At 39.9% G+C, this 19,417-nt stretch overlaps 1 protein-coding gene across 1 annotated transcript in view; it reads right to left on the reverse strand.

Moving 5' to 3' along the window:
* Positions 1-7,318: 7,318 nt before the first annotated feature.
* Positions 7,319-19,417, reverse strand: part of lpgat1 (lysophosphatidylglycerol acyltransferase 1) — a 46,011-nt gene continuing 33,912 nt past the window's right edge. The window contains exons 7-8 of the mRNA XM_053336610.1: positions 12,254-12,360; positions 7,319-10,389 (exon numbers count right to left, since the gene is read on the reverse strand). Of these exons, the coding sequence (XP_053192585.1) occupies positions 10,238-10,389; positions 12,254-12,360 (259 nt within the window). The 3' untranslated portion in view covers positions 7,319-10,237. The remainder of the gene's footprint in view (positions 10,390-12,253; positions 12,361-19,417) is intronic.

The following is a 19,417-nucleotide window of genomic DNA, read 5'->3' on the forward strand; positions in this document are numbered from 1 at the left end:
CTCGCTCTTTACACCGTAACGTTAATTTCGCTACTAAACGACTTAACGTTAGCGGCAAACTCAGCGATAGTTAATCATTAACATCAACCAGCGACTTCTGAATGATTCTCTTCAATCACTCTCTTCTTGGAGATGTCGTAAAGATAACTAAATAAACAGCTGTTTGTTGCTTTGGCTTTCTTCTGTCGTTAACTAGTGTGTGTTGCAGTTACCAAAACAGGAAGCGTTTGCACTCGCTCGTTTAAATTGGTGCCCAAATCGTCGATGATGATTGGACAATTCGCTTCACACGACGACTCCTGATTGGTCGTTGCGAGGATACAACCTGTAAGGTTGCTAAGCGCCTGAAACCCGCGAGAGTAGCGCGGATAGAGAACACGTGTTCCACTCTCCACATGGTGGCGCCAAAACACATTCATACCAGAGGCTTCCTCTTTGTTTGCATTGGTTTGAACGCTGTAGCAATCATGTAAGGGAATAGGATCAGGATAATTCATTTATTTGGGAAAATTGAAAAAGATTTGGAGTCTGCTCCACAGTACAGCCGGATTTGATAAAACATTTGACTGGATTTCTTTTTCTTTCTTTTTTTGCATTTATCTTCGACATATTTCTCAAGGTCTCGCTGGAATGTAATATGAGGCTGTATTTGAAAAGCAAATTAAAATTTCAGATAAGACAGATGGAGTTTTCACTCTAGCCATGAAAGCACCTCAACCCAACCTTAAACAGTGTCAGCAGCTGACTCTAAATGCAAATTCTGGGACTGAAACTGCTGCATTGGAGTTATTTTATGTCTAAGACAATTTAAGTGTTTCCATTACATTTAATTAATATTTTATTTTATTCTATGTATAGGGGAAATATAAAAAACAGAATGGGAAAGCAAGTACATCCTGTGTTGTTGTTTTGTTTTGTTTTTTTTAAATCAAGGTTGCAATGAAAAGTTAATGTAGGCCTATAGCGCTGTATCTCAATAGAGTAGTGTCATGCTTCACATTTGAGAAATTAAAAATTTAGAATTTTATATTTGAAAATAAATAAGGAAATAAGTATTATTTCACTTTTATGTTGATGTGTACATGTAATATTATTGGGTTGGCTGTAATGATGACACTGACACTTTTAAGTGTAAACATTGTTCATTATATTACATATTATACTATATTTTCTATATACTATACTGCATTGCAATATGGGAGGGGTTGTTGTTATCAAGCTAATAACTCAGAAAAGTCTCCTTTGCATATTTCAAACAAAAATTGAGAAAACATTAGCATGATGTCTTAAATGTGACCCACATTCACAAATGGCTTTGGGCTCCGGCTCTTCAGACAAATCTTTATTTTCCTTTCATGCCTGAAATCCATTTAATTGTCTGGGTTATGTGCAAAGGTGTATAATAGGCACTGGAACATTTTTCTTCCAGCACAAGTATTGGGGGCGTTTTTTCTCAATGTGGAGTAAGAGTAACTGTCTCGAAAATTAATTGAGCAAAGGTAAGAATAGCTCACCCGGAAATATCTAAGGACGAGAAATGTTTGAGCATAAATCAGAAAAAAAAGTTATTATGTATATAGTCTAAAATCTCATCAGCCTAAATGAACAGACTTAAACGGAAATATTTTGAAAAAACCAAACAGCATTACTTTACCATTTGCTGTCTCTCTGATTGACATGAGCTGCAGGGCTTTGTTTGCCTCAGTGTGTAATCCCCCTGTTATTCCTGAATACACAAAAAGGTCGCTGGCTGTTATCCGAGCAGTTTCCATGGCTGCATATGTAAGACTTGGGGAGGCTGATGGGCGTCTTATTGTTAGTGGTCATTTGGTTTGACCAGCAGGACCACCTGAAGAGTCACCATCTGAGAGCAGGAACACACAGCGACTGCTGACTCTGGTCATATTTCTAGTCCTCATCCACTCAAGTCATTAATATAAACAGTCTGCCATCAAAGAATTTGTGTTTCTTACAAAAAAGCCTGCAATGTGTGTTACTGAGGTCGTCTATTTAGAAAAAAGTAATGTAATAAATGCTTAAATGATGGAATGAAAAATTAACCACCAAGAATTATGATAATTTATTCATTGTTTAATTATATTATCAGAGCAGGAATGTCAAACATTTGTTGCTTCTTGATTCTCAGATGTGCAAATACTGCTTTTCAGTCATTTAAAAAGGACATCTCTTTTACTTTTTTTTTTTTTTTTTGCATTTTACAAACTAAATATCACATTTAATCCATGATATGTATTGCAACTACAGAAGAATCATATAGTTAAACATACAGAATAAAAACTGATTAAATCTGGCTATTGACAGTAAAGTGCACATCATCATCATCATATTTAAAAAGAGCATAGTAGCATTGGTATTAATTTAGCTTTGCACAATCAAAGTATGACTTGACTAAATCCTTCATGTGACAGATAAAAGATTACTTTTCACATTAGACAGTCACCTTTGATATGGGATCCCTGCCTGAGATAAATGCAGTCTTTATCTCTGTTCAAATTATCCTTTCATCCCTACCCGCTCTCTCCTGCCAGTCTGCCAGAACCACACACACTGACACCACTCACGCCACCAAGAGTGAGTGAGCACCCGAGCCGGTCTGCCAGTCTGCCTCTTCAAAGGTCACTCCTACAAAGAGCTGGAGGAGTTTGGAAATCAGCCAGGAACAGTTGGGGGTGGGAGGGGGAGGGGGGTTGGTTGAGGTGGGGGTGGGTTGAGCGGAAAACTGACAGCTAAAAACAACAGAGACAGTCGGGTGCCCGAGGCCGCTCTGACGTCAGCTGCCCCTGTTAAAGGCCAGGAGTTGAGAGGGAGTGACAGGGAGGACAGACAGCTACATCCCATAATAACCTCCTCACCTCTGCTGGTGTGACTGTGGTATAGTAATGGGGGTTACAGGAGGGTTATAGTACTTATGTGACCTTTAACTCCATTTTTTGGGGGGGTGCAGCTCAGCCAAAGATCTCATAATAATAATACACACAGCTGGGTGCTCTCCTCTGTGGCTGCACTGAATAAAAACAGTGATGTAAAGCTGATAATATGATAATAGAGATATTTTATGAGAAGTTCAGATTTTTTTTAATCTGTTTTATAACAATAGACAGGCACCAATTGCTATAATCATTCCTCCTGTTCACACTGACCATTAGAAGATGCCTTCAAATGCATTTACTATTGTAAGTGATGGGGGAGAAATCCACAGTCCTGGTTTTGAGATATAGGATAATAGAATATAAGAGAAGAGAAGATAGTATGAGGCTTCAGTCAGTTCTGAGGTAGTAGAATAAAGTGGATTTCTTCCATAGTTAGAGTCTATAGTAAAAAAATTCCCTCGTCTGTCACACATTGAAGTTGCATTACTCTTAATTGTCAATATGAACGTTACGGGAGGAATGATTACAGCAAGAAAATCACGTCAATGTTCATTTGGGCATCTGACTGTTGTTTTAAGACAGCCGTGACAAATTGTGAACCTGCCCTTAAAGGCCTGGAAACCCTTTTAAGGACTTCAATGTTTAAAAAGTGTTTGGGAACTACCTACAGCTAATGTTTAGTATTTTCAGAGTTTAAAAAAAAAGATTTTCAGGAGTATATTGTTGACATTACATACAATATAGAATGAGCAAAGCATCCAACAAACCAAGCATTACATCCAGGGGTTATGGGAAAAATGTTGTGCTTTTTATCCAAAACTTTTTTACCAGGACTTTTGTGAATCTGTATAATTTCAACCAGCTGGCAGCTTATTAAAAACAGCCATCAAGATGAAGAAGGGATAATGTGTTGTCTGTCTCTCAACATGTTTTTTTTAACTTCCGAAATCTGTCTATGACTCTCAGTCCTGAGCGTGTTCATTACTTACTGAAGACATAAATATGGGTCACGATTAAACACTTTGATTTTCTCATAAGGCTGAATCATTTCTTTAAACAGCTGAGCACTGTAGTGTTTAGCAAAGATTACTCCAAGAGGATAGAATAGTTTATTTGTTGGGGACTATTTTCAGTGGTGAATGAACACACTTTTGGTGGTTTAATGAGTATTTATGGCAACAGAATGGAGCAATGGGACTGATTGCAAACAAATTACAGTGCCCAAGCTCATTGCAATGAAGGAACATGTTCAGTGCACAGCTGATTAATATGTTTGAATAGTTTTTAGACAACAGTGGAGATTTGTAGCAGGAGGAACAAGCTAAAGTCTATCAGAGAAGTATCGATTCATTGTTGGTTTTGGTCTTCTTATAGGATTTGATGAAAGTAAGGGCAAAATACAGATCATCATCATACCACCAAAGGGATCACAGAATAAATCTGAACGTTCAAATTTGATTAAGAAGATAAGAGAAAAGATTAAACATTTCAGCTACACAGAAATTGTAAGGTTGTCATCCAGTATCCAGGTAGATTTAACTTTCTTCAAAAGGGTCACAAGCAAAAAAAAGGTTGAAACCTACTGCATTCAAGGAGCAGCACACTCAAATAACAAAAAACAACATATTTTCTTATCGAGTCTTTCAAATGTAACTTTTTAATGCTTCTTTTATATATGTAAAAATATTGATACATAAAACCAAGACTATCAGCACATGAGGGTAAAGTGACAAATCGTTTGTAATTTGGATGAACAGACCCTTTAATATGTTCTTTTATTGTTTTTTTTTTAAATGACTACACATCAAAAATCATGTGCTTCATCAGTTTTGCTCCTGAGGCACACATTGTAAAACCTGATGTGTTGACACAAGTGTGAGACATCCTAACAACACTGACGGCCTCACTTGTGACAACAGGAGAGGCGAGGGAGACACTGCGATGCCTGCGGCTGCTGCAGTGACATTCAACCCGTCTCTCGTATCCACAGCTGGATGTTTTAGTGTTTGCTGACTCAAGGGACACTGCCATCGCCGTGACGGCAGCCATCAAAGCATGGCATTGAGGACCTTGGGGAGCAGTGTCTGTGAAATAGTTCATTGCAGGTGTCCTAGCAGGAACACTGGAACCTCTGCAGCAGAGGACGAAAAAAAAAAAAAAAAAACTTCCTCTGGAGACTAACTTGTCTGTAATGTAGGTAACCTTTGGAGGAGACTTTGAGCAGGATTGAGGAGGAGGAATCTCCATGCAGGGGGATACGATTTCATCTGGACACCACACTGAGCCGTAGCCAACCTGCTCCTGTTAGTCCTTTGGTACGCTCATGCATATTTAATCCAATTTTCCAGCGCACTTCCTGGCGTTTTCATTCTTGCTTCCCATTGGCTGCCTGAGGCATTTGGCTTTCCAGCAGATCTGACCCTCTACATACAGCTGAGGTCAAAAGTTCAGATACACATGTGAAGAACATGTATGTCATGCTAGCCTTGAGTTTCCAATAAGTTCTTCACCAGTCTTGTTCTGTGATGGAATGACTGACTTTATCCCAAAAAACATGAATGCATTTTGTTTTTTTATGAATTGTAGAATGAATTGTCTGTTGGGATGAAAATATACATACAGCACTGCCAATATTTGGTTAGATGTCCCTTTTCACCGCCATTTTCACCTCAATCAGGTTCAAGTCCCAACCTTATAACTGATGATTATGGGTCTTCCTGAAGAATTTGGAAGTAATCCTCCATCTTTATTATTTCATTTACTTCCTGTAAAGCAGCTGCTCCACTGGCAGTAAAACATCCCCAGAGCAGAGCACTATACCAGCACCGTGCCAGTCAGCAGGTATGGTGTTCTTCTCATATTTATGGTCATTGTGGCCAAATAGCTTCCTTTCGGTTTCAGCTGACCACAGAACTTTTTATCCAGAGGTCCTTTTCTTTGTCCACTTGATCAGCAGAAAACTTCAGTGGAGCCTTACTGTCACTTTTGGAGCAAAGGCTTCCTTCTTGCACAGCAGCCTCTCAGCTCGTGGCAATGTAAGACATGCTTGACTGTGGACACCGACACCTGTGTTTCAGCAGCCTCTAATTCATCACAGACCTGCTATTTGGTGGTTCTTAGTTGACTCTTGACATCCCGACCAATTTTCTCTCAGCAACAGGTGATAGCTTGCATTTTCTTGTACATTGTGACACTTTATAGTTACAAACAATTGTTGGTACAGTTGATCTTGGGACCTGTAGCTGCTTTGAAATGGCTCCAAGTGACTTTCCTGAGTTGTTCAAGTCAACGATCGTGCTGAGCTCCTTAGACTTTCTGATTGTAGCATTTATGGTGGAATATGATGATTTTATCATTTAGTTGGGCTCAAAGGTAGTCCATCATAATCTCTCACAGGAAGTTAAAATGTTCGATATCACCAAAACTGATCATTCCGGTTGCTGCATGTATATTTTTTCCAAAGCAGATTTTGGAAATGTAATTGATGGCACTCCAGAAGGGTCTGACTTTCCATTTTTCCTGTGAATCCAACAATTTAAAGGCAGATTGGCGAATTAGGAAAGGTGATGCACCGAATTCCTCACTGTAGTAACACATTTAGAGCTGCAATGATCAGCTGATCAACAGATAATTAACCAGCAACTACTTTGATAACTAAAAAATAATTTCTCATTTTTTAAGCAGACATTTCTTACATTTGCTGGACACAGCTTCTCAAATGAATACATGACAGTAAACTGTAAAGAAAACTTTTGGACTGCTGATCGGACAAAAACAAGACATTTGAAGACGTCACCATGAACTATATGGAATTAAACAGCATTTTATAGACAAAACAAGAAAGAAAAGAACAGATGTATCCCTTATGAAAATAATCATTAGTAGTAAACACACTAATGCATCCGTATTAACCATCTCACAGCGTGCTATAAATGATATCTCACAGGGGTCACATTGTGTATATGAGTGTGTATATTTTGCTGATGATACTTTTACTTGTGAGGGAGTATCTTTGCATTAATGTGTTGGTACTTGAGTACTTTGAGAATGTGAATATTTCTTTGACTTCAACCTGCTGCTAAGGTAAGTAGATCTCTGCAGTCCTGTGCTGAGAGTACACACTGACATCAGCTCGCTGTCAGAGGACCAACGTCACAGCTGAAATCAGACCTCTGTAATATAAACCAGTGACTTTCAGCGGCCAGTGACGGACAGTTAAACAAAACTGAACTGAGTAAACACAGGCTTTGGTTACCTGGAGACACACTCTGATGGTACTTGACATTTACAGAAAAGAGACAATCTTTTCTCATCATCATTTAAAAAGATACAAATACTATTAAACATGACTATTACCTTCAAACCACTTTTACTTTACATTGAGTGGAAGAAAATATATGAAGGAAAAGCAGAAACACTGTTTGGATCTTTATGATGTTTTATTCCAGCACAAGTTTTTTGTGTTGTAAAATGGCTGTGTAGCTAGGAATTAAAGGAGAAGTACAAAATGGAAAATTACAGACAGTTCTAGTATAATTTGTTTAAATCCCTATTGTGTTTATTTCCTAAAACCACATCTAGGAAAACATTATTTCCCTGCCTTCTTTGGAAACATGGTCAAAATAACACAAAAAAAGGTGGGGGGGGGGGGAAACAAAAAACAAATAAAAACATGAAGTTTCATTTCAAGTCACTCTCACGATGGAGGGGAATCTGAAAGGGCCTCTGGATGAAACACATTTATAGCCTGATTTAAAATGTTTTTACCTACCCCAGTCAGGTAGCCCTTTTTTCTTCTTCTTTTTTTTCTGCATTTCACACACAGTTTCTACCAACAGTGGCACATAGGGAGGGCAGTAACTACTAAAATGCACCTTTTTATGCATTAGTTTATGACAATGGTAATTGCTGCACCTCTATCATTTTTCCTAAAAGCAGGCTAAGCAAATTACATATAATTGACCTCAAAAACCACAACACAAGAACATTTGAGAGAGAACAGCTGCGTCATTGCACGGCCCAACCAGATTTTCCCAACCAGTGAAGAGTGATGCCTTCCTTCGCCGGCCCAATTTCAGCTTGATGTCTTGGAACTGTTTACGTACTGTACCTTACAACAAACACGCTACATGTTTGTTAAGAGGGACAGTGCTATCAGGGCATGTGGTCTAACAAGATATCAGCTAAGGTGTGACATTTGAGGTTTCCCGACCAGATCTTAATGGTACAAGTTTGAAACTGGGCCCATGTGGCTGCCAGCACCATGGATGTAGGTTTAATGTCATAAAGCACACTTCCTGCTCAGGAACTCAAAAGAAGAAAAAAAAAAAAGAAAAAATCAGGGTAACACTGAGAAGTGCTTTCTTCATCTTCATCTTCTTTAAAAAAACCATTCATGATATTTTAAACTAAAATTCTCTGAAATTATCACGGACCAAGAGAGAGAGAGAGAGAGAGAGAGAGGAAGAGAAAGAGAGAGAGACACAGAGAGAGACAGAGACAGAGACAGAGAGAGAGAGAGAGAGAGAGAGAGAGAGAGAGAGAGAGAGAGAGAGAAAGAAAGGATGCTGCAGTCATTTCAGTTTCCAACAATGAAAACTCTTCCTCAGCTTTGTTATGTACAAGATTAAACATACCATGACATGAGGACGACACTTTTAAGTAATTTAAAATGAAATAAAATTTGACCACCTGTGGTGAATTTCCTCCACACTCTGACATCACAGAGCAACACGACATGAATCATATTTATCAAAAATGGGGGAGAAAGACAACCACACACACTCACTTAGGCAGGTTATGCTGTAAATTTACAGTAATGATACCTATAGTTCTGTAAGCCAAAATCTCTATTTTAGAATGCTGAACATTAGGGTAGCTTTCTATATATATAAAAAAAAAATCATATTTTTTTTCCATGTTTTTTTCCCACCTCAACAACACTAAGCATATGGCTTAAATATTTGTAAAACTATGTAGTCCAATGGGGGGAACAAGAGTCTCTGCCTTCTCAGTCTGGCTTACTGAGATGATCCTCGAGACAGACGTCTTCTCTGCAGTGTGTAGCTGCACATGGCTGTGTGTGCCCATGTGTATTTGTGTGTGTGTATGCATGTTGGAGAGGAGTGGGTGAAAAAGGGTAAAATCCACATAGAGGGAGTTACTTTTCTAAGTTGATCAGACTGTAACTCTCACTCCCCCTGCCAATGTTTATGTCTTCTTTTTAAAACGTTATTTCCTATTCCTCCGTTCACGTCTGATACAGTAACGGTCCATAATCAAGCGCCGCATCATATCCGCCATCCCTTTAGGCTTTCAGCAGGTACGCCAGTGTAAACATGATTCCCCCCCTCCCCCCCTCCCCCCCATCTCAGAATACTGTCTCGATAGACGGGCGGCCACAGGAGAAAAAAAAAAAAAAAAAAAAGTTCCCGACGACAACAAAAAGACATCAACAAATACGATGGCCGTTGTTGTGGAGATATGCGGGATCAGGGGGGAGAAAACAAAATAAATCAAAACATTAACAGCTACCGTTCAGGAATATTTCCTGGGGCAGGGGGCAGTTAGGGCAGTATGGATCCTTAGTGCAATGAAGGCCAGAGGAGCGGGCCGGCTGCGGCGCCACAACGTTCATGCGCCCCGCTCCCTCTGGAAGGTGTGGCCAGCCGGCTCATCAGCAGGCTGAAAGAGAGGTCCAGTGGGCATCATCAACTCTCGACAGGAAGAAGAATAAGGGCCGACATTATGCTCCTAGTCACACGTATTCACTCAAACACACTTCCGTACACTCGTTAGACTCTGTAAAACTACTACGGCTGAAGCCTAGGAGGGGGGACGAAGAGAGAGAGAGAGAGAGAGAAAGAGAGAGAGATAGTCCGGTCCAGAGCGTCCTCTGGAGGAGTCCTGAGCCTCATTTTTGTCAACTTTGAATAAAAAGTTATGTACGTGTGAGCGTCTACGTGTATGAGGACGTGTAAACATCAAAATATGAGGCGTGACGAAGTGTGAGAGATTAATCTGCTAGGTCTTTTTGGAGCGAGTGTGTGGCATTAGGGTTGTGTGCAAGTTTACTATGTGTGTGACCAGTTTTAGTATTGTATGAGTGTTTTTTAGTTTGTGTGTTCGTGTACATGTCTTTTTGTTTTTTTGTTTTGTTTTGTTTTTTTGTTTTTGTTTCCTGTTAAGTCTCTCCACTTTTGCAAATGTACATTCATCCATCGGGGGGTGTCGGGGAGGGTCTTGGGGGGGAGGTTGAGGGGGCAAGTATGACGCTAGGCCACACACCAACTGATCCTGAGGCATTTCCGATGGTCCGATAAAAGACTCTCGCCTCGTCAGTGCACTCAAAATAAACAGCAGTAGAGGTACCGGAGGACGATTAACCATATGAAGCCGGAGACGAAAGCAAACAACTGGATGAGGCACAGCCACACGGGGTCAAGGGTCATCTGTCGAGAAACCGCTTCCTTCTGTCCTTCTGGAGGAGGGAATGCTCCTGTGGAGGAAGACAGAAATACAGACATCAATATTTTGCTCTTAAGCTGTCTTCATTTGTTAATCCTGGGTACCTCAGGAAGCTGATGCTATAAAATCAAACTGAAATTAGAATTCATTTCAGCATATACAGTGTAAATACTTGACTTTTAGTATTTATTTTATTTTGATTGATGAAGAAGAAATTGAAGTTTTATTCCTTTCTCTGTTTCGGTCATTTTAATCAGCTGTTCAGAGCGCCAGTCATCAGCCAAATCTGTTCCAATTGGCTCGGTCTTAACATGAAAGAAGACTCTCGTTGGCTATTGTAGGCTGTGGACAGGACATGGACGCTCCTATTGGGTCAAGTGAGGTGTCAATGGAAAGGTCAGAGTGCAGCCGCTGTTTTGATCTAAAGATATTGCTACTATCTATTAAGTCCAGTTATGACAGAGAATGCGTGAAAGATAAGCACATGGAGGGGTTTGTGGGTATTTATTAATGAAATCATGTGTTTCGGACTAAATCATATCCTCGGTTGGATGGACTTTGCCAAAGTAACAAGAGTTTTATGGATCAGTTGAATAATATGAAGCTTCTTAGTTTTGTTGCCTGACTTTTGTAATTCTTCTTTGTCTTGTTGGTGTGACAGATGAGGGGAGGGTGGATCGTACCCGTTGTCGTGACTGAATCTTGAAATGGTTTGCATTGGTGTTGCATGACTGCTCACTTAAACACACAAGTTGTGTATACAGCACAGTTTGTGTATTCAACAGATATAATGCTGATGACTACCTAACTGTGTCTTTGCTGACTGGCTCTGCTGAGTTGTCACCTGCAGTCCACCATCAGTAGACAGGATCGCTAACAATGCATTCTGGATGTTGGAGGATTTTCCCCTTTAGAGCAAATAAAGGAATCATCCACTTTTCCCTTTTCTTAGTTTTCTCTTGTCACAGGTCACCAATTTAAAAAATAACTGCACATTTCTATTACATGGGTGACTTAGTTTTAAGAAATCATCACACCGCCTCTTTAAGTTACTCTCAGCACCATGAGTGGTTTAAGTGTTGATGGTTTTAATTGGACAAAAGGGTTGATTATTGAATGTTCTTGTGTGGGGGTTGTCAAACTCATTTTATTTCAAGGGCCTACAAATAAATAAATAAATAAATAAATCTTTACAATAATAAACTATTTACTGAAGAATGAGAAATTTCAACATTATGTCTGTTTTTCAGATTATTTATCTTGTTATATTTGACCTAAGACATGAAAGTATAACATACAGAACTTGATGAAACTATAAAAAGAAATCCTCATAACTACTTATAAAACTATTTATAACATAATCTTATTAAAACTATTAATTTAACAAAAAGCCAAACATTTGTAGCAACTATACAAAAGTATAACATTTTTTAAATACTTTCATTTTTGTGCAAGTTGGGCTACTTTAGGAAAAGTCATCAAATTTCAGAGTAAAAGACATTTGTGGTGTAAAAGTGGGGCCGGATTGAACCGCCTGGAGGGCCGGTTCTGGCCCACGAGCTGTATGTTTGACACCCCTGTTCTAGTGAAAGGAAAAACAATGCTGTATATTAATTGTCATTGGGGACACAGTACGACGTCAGTAGCGAGCCGCAAAGGTTGACAGCGTGTCTCCTAGCAACAGCCCTCAGATGTTGGTCAACCGGTATCGTGGGAAATGCTCACCCTGAGGCTCTGAGCTTTTTGCATAAATATTCCAAAGACTGTTGTATCATATTTTGAATAAACAAACATTTTGCACAATAGCTGCAGTATCATTACAGTTTCTATTTGCTCACAGTCAATATTTCACATTTCAGTTTGACTTGAACGAGCCGAGATGGCGAAACACACACCTGTGTCGTAGAAGTGGGCCAGCAAGTCTTCTTTCTCCACAAACCTCTGATACAGCCAGTCAGTCAGAGCCTCCGTCTCCACAGGAACTTCTTTTATAGGGTACATCCTGAAGGAAACAGAAGAGACAGGCAGACACGGAGACATGAAACACCAATGACAAAGTCTCGCTCAGCAGTAACGGTCTGCATTGATCCACTGTGGAAGCTGCAGCCCCAAACTCAGGGTGTCAGCCGAGGTCCCTGAGCAGTCTATTTCAAACCGGAGTCAGTTACAGCGGCCTGTGTGTGTTTGCTGGAGCTTTAGCTTTGTTTTGGGAATTCATTAGCCGGCGGCCTCGTCAGAGTGTCACAGACAGACAGACAGGAGTGTTGAGGGAAGTCCTGACAGGAGACAGTCAAGTAATGTAGCTTCACAAAATGGCTGTTAGGGATGAGTGGGAAGAAAAACAGAGAAAAAAAAAATCAATCTGAAACTGTCTTGCCATCAAGAAAGTGAATAAAACCACATCTCCAAGTTGGCACTGAGCTCAGAGAAGAGGATCATTAAATCCTAGCAAGTATATGGAAGACTAAATATTAGTATAAAGCTCTAGTATTAAAGAAATCAACACATCACAACAGTCCTGGTTAATCTGAAAAAGAAAAAGTGCAATAGATCCAGATTTTAAGCTAATAAAAGACTTTGAGAGGCAGTTAGTTGTTGTTCATTTCTTAAATTAACAAAAAAAAGTCTAGTTGGCTAAAATGAGCTACTAATGAGAGGAAGTTAGAATGATGCTCTGGTTTGACACAATGACAGCAGTCTGTGTCCGGTGTCCATGGCTTTACAGGCCCTGATGAGAGTGCTAATGAAATCTTATTTCTAGCCAGAAGGGGTCCCTAGTAGGCTGCACTCCCACACTGCCGGCTCCTGTTCACCTTCAAATAGAGGTTACAGTCTCCTCCCGCAGAGACGCATTTCCTCTGCACTCAACATTTGTTCAATATTCCCCACCAGATAATGTCCACTGTTAAAGTACATCGCTGTCTATGTGCAAAAGCTCTAAGAGGGAAGTAATAAGTGATACAGTATTGATCGCTTAAGTGATCAACGTATATTAAAAAGCGATCTATTCAAGGGCAACAGTTCCTCTTGTCTGGGTGATGCCTCGTCTTTTGAACGCTGCTCGAGATGTTTCTCTCACTTTGTTGAAAAATACAAGCAGATGCTACAATTACTGACATGATCTCCTACTCCAAAATATCATTAGAAAAACAACAGCATCATCTGGAGTAGAGCTGCAATCATTTTATCTATTAAGAGAAAATTAATTGGAACATTTTTAGAGTCATTTTTTTAAAAGTACAATTTAGCGGATCCAGCTTCTTAAATGTGAATATTTTCTCATCTTGTGTGACAGTAAGGTGAGTATCCTTGGGTTATCAACTGTTGGTCAGGATAAAAATAGACATTTGAGGACATCACCTCGAGCTTTTTGACATTTTTCACAATTATGGACCAAACAACTAATCAAAAAAATAATGGACAGATTAATCTATCACTAAAATAATTGCCAGCTGTAACTGTCCACATAATGTTTGAACAAAAAAGCAATATGAAGAAATCTTGTTAGACATAAAGGAAATTGTGATAAAAAGTTGGTTTTCCAGTTTGTTGACAGTATACACTAAACAATTCATTTATAAAATAACCTGTTGATTAATAGATAAGCAATAATAACAATGAATTAAAACCAAAGTTTAAGAAGCTCCTTATAAATGCAGCAACTGTGAGATATAAGCTGCTGAACTGAATCAGCCTGTATGACCAAATCAGGAAAAGGCTTGGCCCGACTGTCCCGCACACCAGAAGAGCAGGATCTGATGATTCAGCACTCATTTCCATTTGGTTCATCTATTTATTTAAGAATGTTTCTACATACTCTTCTACTCATTACCCAGCAGTTTACAGTGTTGGTATTTCTCCGTGGCAAGTCAGGACATAGCTGGCTCACTTCGCTACTCAAGGCTCACGAGATCCTGTTGAAGTAGATCAACTTTTATGTCCCGCAAGTCAAACTCAAGATAAAACTGACGGCTGTCATCTGTAAAAGCTTCTGATAAAGTTGACTTTTAGGAGATAAAAAGGATTTTTGACCGACAGCGACGATGCCTCCCCCCTCCCCCCGAAGAGCTCTGACTGCCCAAAACTGGAGTGGAGCTGCTGTGGCCACCTGATAGGGTGATTAGAGGCCAGGGCAAGACGCTACACTGAGCTTCTCCTACGGCGTCTGCAAATATCAGATATCTTCCATGTTACTGATGTGCCATAAGAACTAACCACCAGCAGTGATGCATTCAACTTGACTGCTAAGAAAAAGAAGGAAATGAGTGAGAATACAAGCACGCTGATATAATATGTGGACAGAAAGCAGCAATTATAAAGATTAAATGAAGCAACCAAAGCAGTGTTTTCTAGTCATGGTGTTTGGTGGTGATCTTTGGTGTTTGGCTCTCATTCAGAACATTTTTTGTTGTGTTCATCAATGACTGGTGAAGGTGTCGCCATTAAATATAAGTGAATGAATGATTAAATGTGTGTGAGCATTTCACACCTGCTACCGTGTAGGATGGCTTCCAAAAGGCGCTCTCTGCTCTGAAATGTAAAGAGATAGCTCTGTAATCCTGACGAGGGGGAAAATAGGAGCCGGCTTTGACCACTTATTGGAGAGTTTGGGGAATCTAAAGGCCTTGGGTAGCAGGTGGCTGCCACAGGCTTTTTCTGCAGCTGAAATATTCATGGAGAAATCAGGATCTTTTGGTATCTAGAGCAGCTGCAACAAGGCCTGTGGACAGCTGAGGTTGGAGGAAGCGCTGCTGATTCAAGTCCAGAGAAAAATCAACACAGCGCTGCTTAGATGACACGCAGTACGTTCACCAATCTGCTGCTTTCATTGGTTTATCAGTCAGGTTTGTTTACAGGAGAAGGTCTGTAGTTACATCTACAACAGTGGTGACACACTTCAACACCTGCAGCAAAAAAAAGAACCAGGATGGAAGTGGGGAGAGTTCATTTTCCTGCCTCACAAACACTTGAGTCTATATTTAAACCCTTATCAATCACATTGTCTGGCTTCACACCTGTGGATAAATTCAGATAACTGGACACCAACTGTCTGACTGATAGGAACAGCTCTCACTCTAATAATAACATTTCTTAAAGTTGTAGATGATGCAACAATACATCAAAGACCAATACACCAATTGAAAATGAAGCTGCCTTAACGTGGTGTGGAACTAATAAATTGTTCTTAATACTTTTCAGTCTTGAAATATTGATACCCCCCTCTCCCCCCTCCCCCCCCCCCAGATGCCTTGGTGAGGTGGTGCAGATTTCAGGGATTTTAATTGGCTGCTGATATGTACTGTAACAGGTTGTATAAGAGTTCAAGCTGCAGCCAACCTCAGCGGTCTCATTTAAGTTCACAGAAGACGAACAGACTTTGATCAGTCTGTATACATCTCTCTCTTGGAGGCTGAACGTTACGAGGCGAACAGCTAATAATGCTCTGCCACGCTTCTGTTTGCAGTGCTGCAAAAAAAAAAGGAAACATTGCACCATAGTGTCAATATTGTGCTGAGTGAAAAGAAACAAAGAGTATGGCGGTATTTGTATTTGTTGTGCGGAGAGGTGCACCAGCATGTGTAACAATGTAGAGTCGTGGCGGTGGCGGTGAGTAACTAGTGGTGGTGGTTAACTGGCGTGGGGCCACGGCAGCGTTCTCATTTCCACCCTAACCCACTTGGCAGAGGCTTGCTTGTTAACCCGACACCCTGGATCACAGACAGACAGACAGCTGAGGAGAGCTGCAGTTCCTCCTGTCAATAACCTCCAACATCAGACTTTTACCACGTGTTGACCCGTGCTGCGTCACACTGATGATGATGATGTACACCCCAACTCGTAGGTGATAATGTAATGTTAATATATAAAGTTAGCTGAATACAGATCACAACTCTTAAACATAGTTAACATATTTTAATGGCAGCAGCTGTTTTGTTTTAAGTCATTAGAAGAAAGAAATAGTAGCAAATCAGATGCTTTTGATCCTCTATATTTACAGCCTTGTTTGAACCATTTAGCTTCTGCACAGCTCTTTTTCTCAAGATATTGTTTCCCTTCCTACCCGAGCTAGGAAGCTAATTAAATTTGGACTGTGGCAGGAAAAGTCTGTCCACTCAACAAGCCTCTTTGGAGGGGAGCCAGTCATTGTTTGGGGACTCTATTCGGCCCCTAAATCTCACTGGCTGTGAAATTGTGAGAAACAAAGAGGTGTCCTGCGAGGCCCGGGAGCACAATGTTGCAAAAAGGTGAATATTGAGATTAGAGGCCAGCGTGGCTGCTGTGGGATCAGAAGACATCTGTCCTGCTCCCTGTCCTTTTCTAGTTATGGTAGGGGTCCTCATCTAATCCAAAACAACTCTTTCTGAGTTCTTTCTCTTGATCTTCCTGTGGAGTGGTGGTAGATTGTAGTAGCTGGAGAAACACAGTCTGTAGTATGTAAAAGTACATGTACAAGTTTGTTTGATTTCTTCTTGACTGCATCCATGGTGATGGGGATTCCTTATGTACAGCACACACTCCACATGACTCTTAAGGGCTCTCGCTCCCAGAATACCAAGAAGAGCTTTATCTACAATCAGGGAGAAGTTGAGGGATGGTAGGAGTCCACTTGTTAATTGCTCCATTTAGGCTTTAATCTGCTTCCTCTCTGGCTCAAGGCTGTCCATGTTCCAGGAAGTGGTTTGCTACAAAACAATGGACATGACAGAATCTCCTCCAGCAGATGTAAAAAAAAAAAAAAAAAAAAAAAAAAAAGGGCTGGACCACGGGGGACAGAGCTGAGACAACGGCCAACATGTTAAAGCACAACACTTTCTGTTCACATAAAACCATGAACAGGATACTGAGGCACACTCTTTTTAACACGTTCTCATTTCTGGACGCACCATTTAACATAATGTCTCTAGCGTGAGAGATTGATAAGTAAAAAAAAGTCCCAGTTTATGTTTTAAATATGAACTTAACAGTGCCAGTTATCACTCTCTTCTTGTAATGATTCACATTATTGCTCAGTATTATTAGTATGGGGTGTGCTGATCACAGGATTTTTATTATGGTCCACAAATAGAAACAACTGATAAGAGCCTCAGCAGACAACGTACATTAAGCACAACTACAATGAGAGGGCAGTGGTAACCTGGTTATGGTTAGGAGGTTTTTGGACTCATCATATCTTGGCTTCAAAACCCGGATAAGGCTCAAAGTCTAAATTGTACCAAACTGTATCGTTGCTCTAATTTTTCACTCCCAGTGATCAGATGGAAAAGACAAATAAAGCACGTTGTTCATGTCAAAGTGAAGAAATTCTGAAACTTGGATGCTCTTATGATCATTTCTCTATGATCCATGTCCTCATCATACAGGATCCTCAAAGTATATGAGGAAGAATACTGTTTCATAAGTTAGAGCTGCAACGATTAGTCACTCAGAGAATTAATCAGCAACTATTTTAATACTCAAATAATTATTTTAGTTATTTTTTGGAAGAAACGTGACAAACATTTGCTGGTTGCAGCTTCTCAAACGTGGAGACTTTTCTGTGACATACATGATAGTAAGTTGAATATATTTGGATTTTGGACCATTGATCAGACAAAACAAGACATTTGAAGAGGTCGCCATGGACTCTATGAAATTATAACAAACTGTTTTACGTTTAATAGACAAAACAACTAATTGGTTAATTGAGCAAATAATTCATATTATCTTTATTTGCAGTAAATGATAGAGTGCGTTATCAAGCACAACTTCATGTCAACGATTTTAGCCACACTGCTTCCTGTTCCCTCTCTTCACAATGTGTTAGTTATATTAATGTACTGCTAATGAAAATGAAAACATCCTACTGCTGCTGCTTCAGATTAAAAACATTGAAGTGGTGAAACGCGGGGTGTTCATCAACTGTGTTAACTAAATCATTACAATTTTTGTGTGAGGGAGACACAGAAGAAGAATCAGCAGCTGTGAGACAGTTTCTAGCAATGCAGCCTCTCAGCATGGTAACTGTGACCTGCTGCTGTGTGGAAACCTGCTGGCCTCATGTACTTCATGACATCAGATCGTAGCTGCAATTATTTATAATGACTTTAAACAGTTGTGCTGTAAAAATAGCAAAACACACCAGTTGCTCTTCTTACTAAATAGTTGCTCAAGGAGTGTTTCCTATACTATTAAACCACACGTACTGTTACCATAGCAACCACTGCTGTCAACAAATCAACCAGGAGTGAAAACTCAAGTATTACAAGTTGTCATAGTTAAAACAGTATGGCAAGAAAATACTTAGTTTCCACTGGATCAGCTATGCAGCTATACTGTATTAGTGGAGATTCACAGACTTGCACAACAACACTTCAGAAGACCGCCAAATCAAGAGCATGAACACAGATGCTTCAGCTCAAAGATATTTTGTAACTCTCAGTTATTGACACAAGCTAACAAACATCGGACACTATGTGAAAGTTGAATATTGGGCTCATGTGCCCTCTGGAGAATCTATTTTTTGCCCCTCTTACTCTCACTTTGATCTTTGTGTTTACGTGGCAACGCTTCCACCTGGTCACTCTGACCATATGACACTGACACTGTGTTGCTGTTGTCACTGGAGGACATGGCAGTGAGATGGAGGGTGCAGGAGGAGAAGTGTAGAGGTTAATGACAGTCTAGCATGGGTGCATCAACCTCTTATCAGAGCAGAGTTCAGAAGACATGTGCCATAAAACCACATCCAAAGGTGGACTGATGTCAGTATGACCTGCTGTTCAACCAGCCTTTAGGAGGCTACTCCCAACAGATATGCTGTCTACAACTATTTGTTTATCTCTATGCTTTTATTTACAGTTTAATATTTACAAAAGTAGATAATCTTACTTTGCATAGTTTTAAGGCTTTCTGAAAAAAAATTCTGAAGAAAGAAAAAACAAATCTGCCAGCGTGGAAGAAATATTTTAACCGGTTTTACACATAAATTAAAATTAAACCTTTTCATAATTCTTGTGCAGTGACTGTCATATTTTAACAACACATTTTAACAGCAAGCATTTTGGTTTCAATTAAGAACA

Source organism: Scomber japonicus, chromosome 17, assembly GCF_027409825.1.
Source record: "Scomber japonicus isolate fScoJap1 chromosome 17, fScoJap1.pri, whole genome shotgun sequence".
Lineage (NCBI taxonomy): Eukaryota > Metazoa > Chordata > Actinopteri > Scombriformes > Scombridae > Scomber > Scomber japonicus.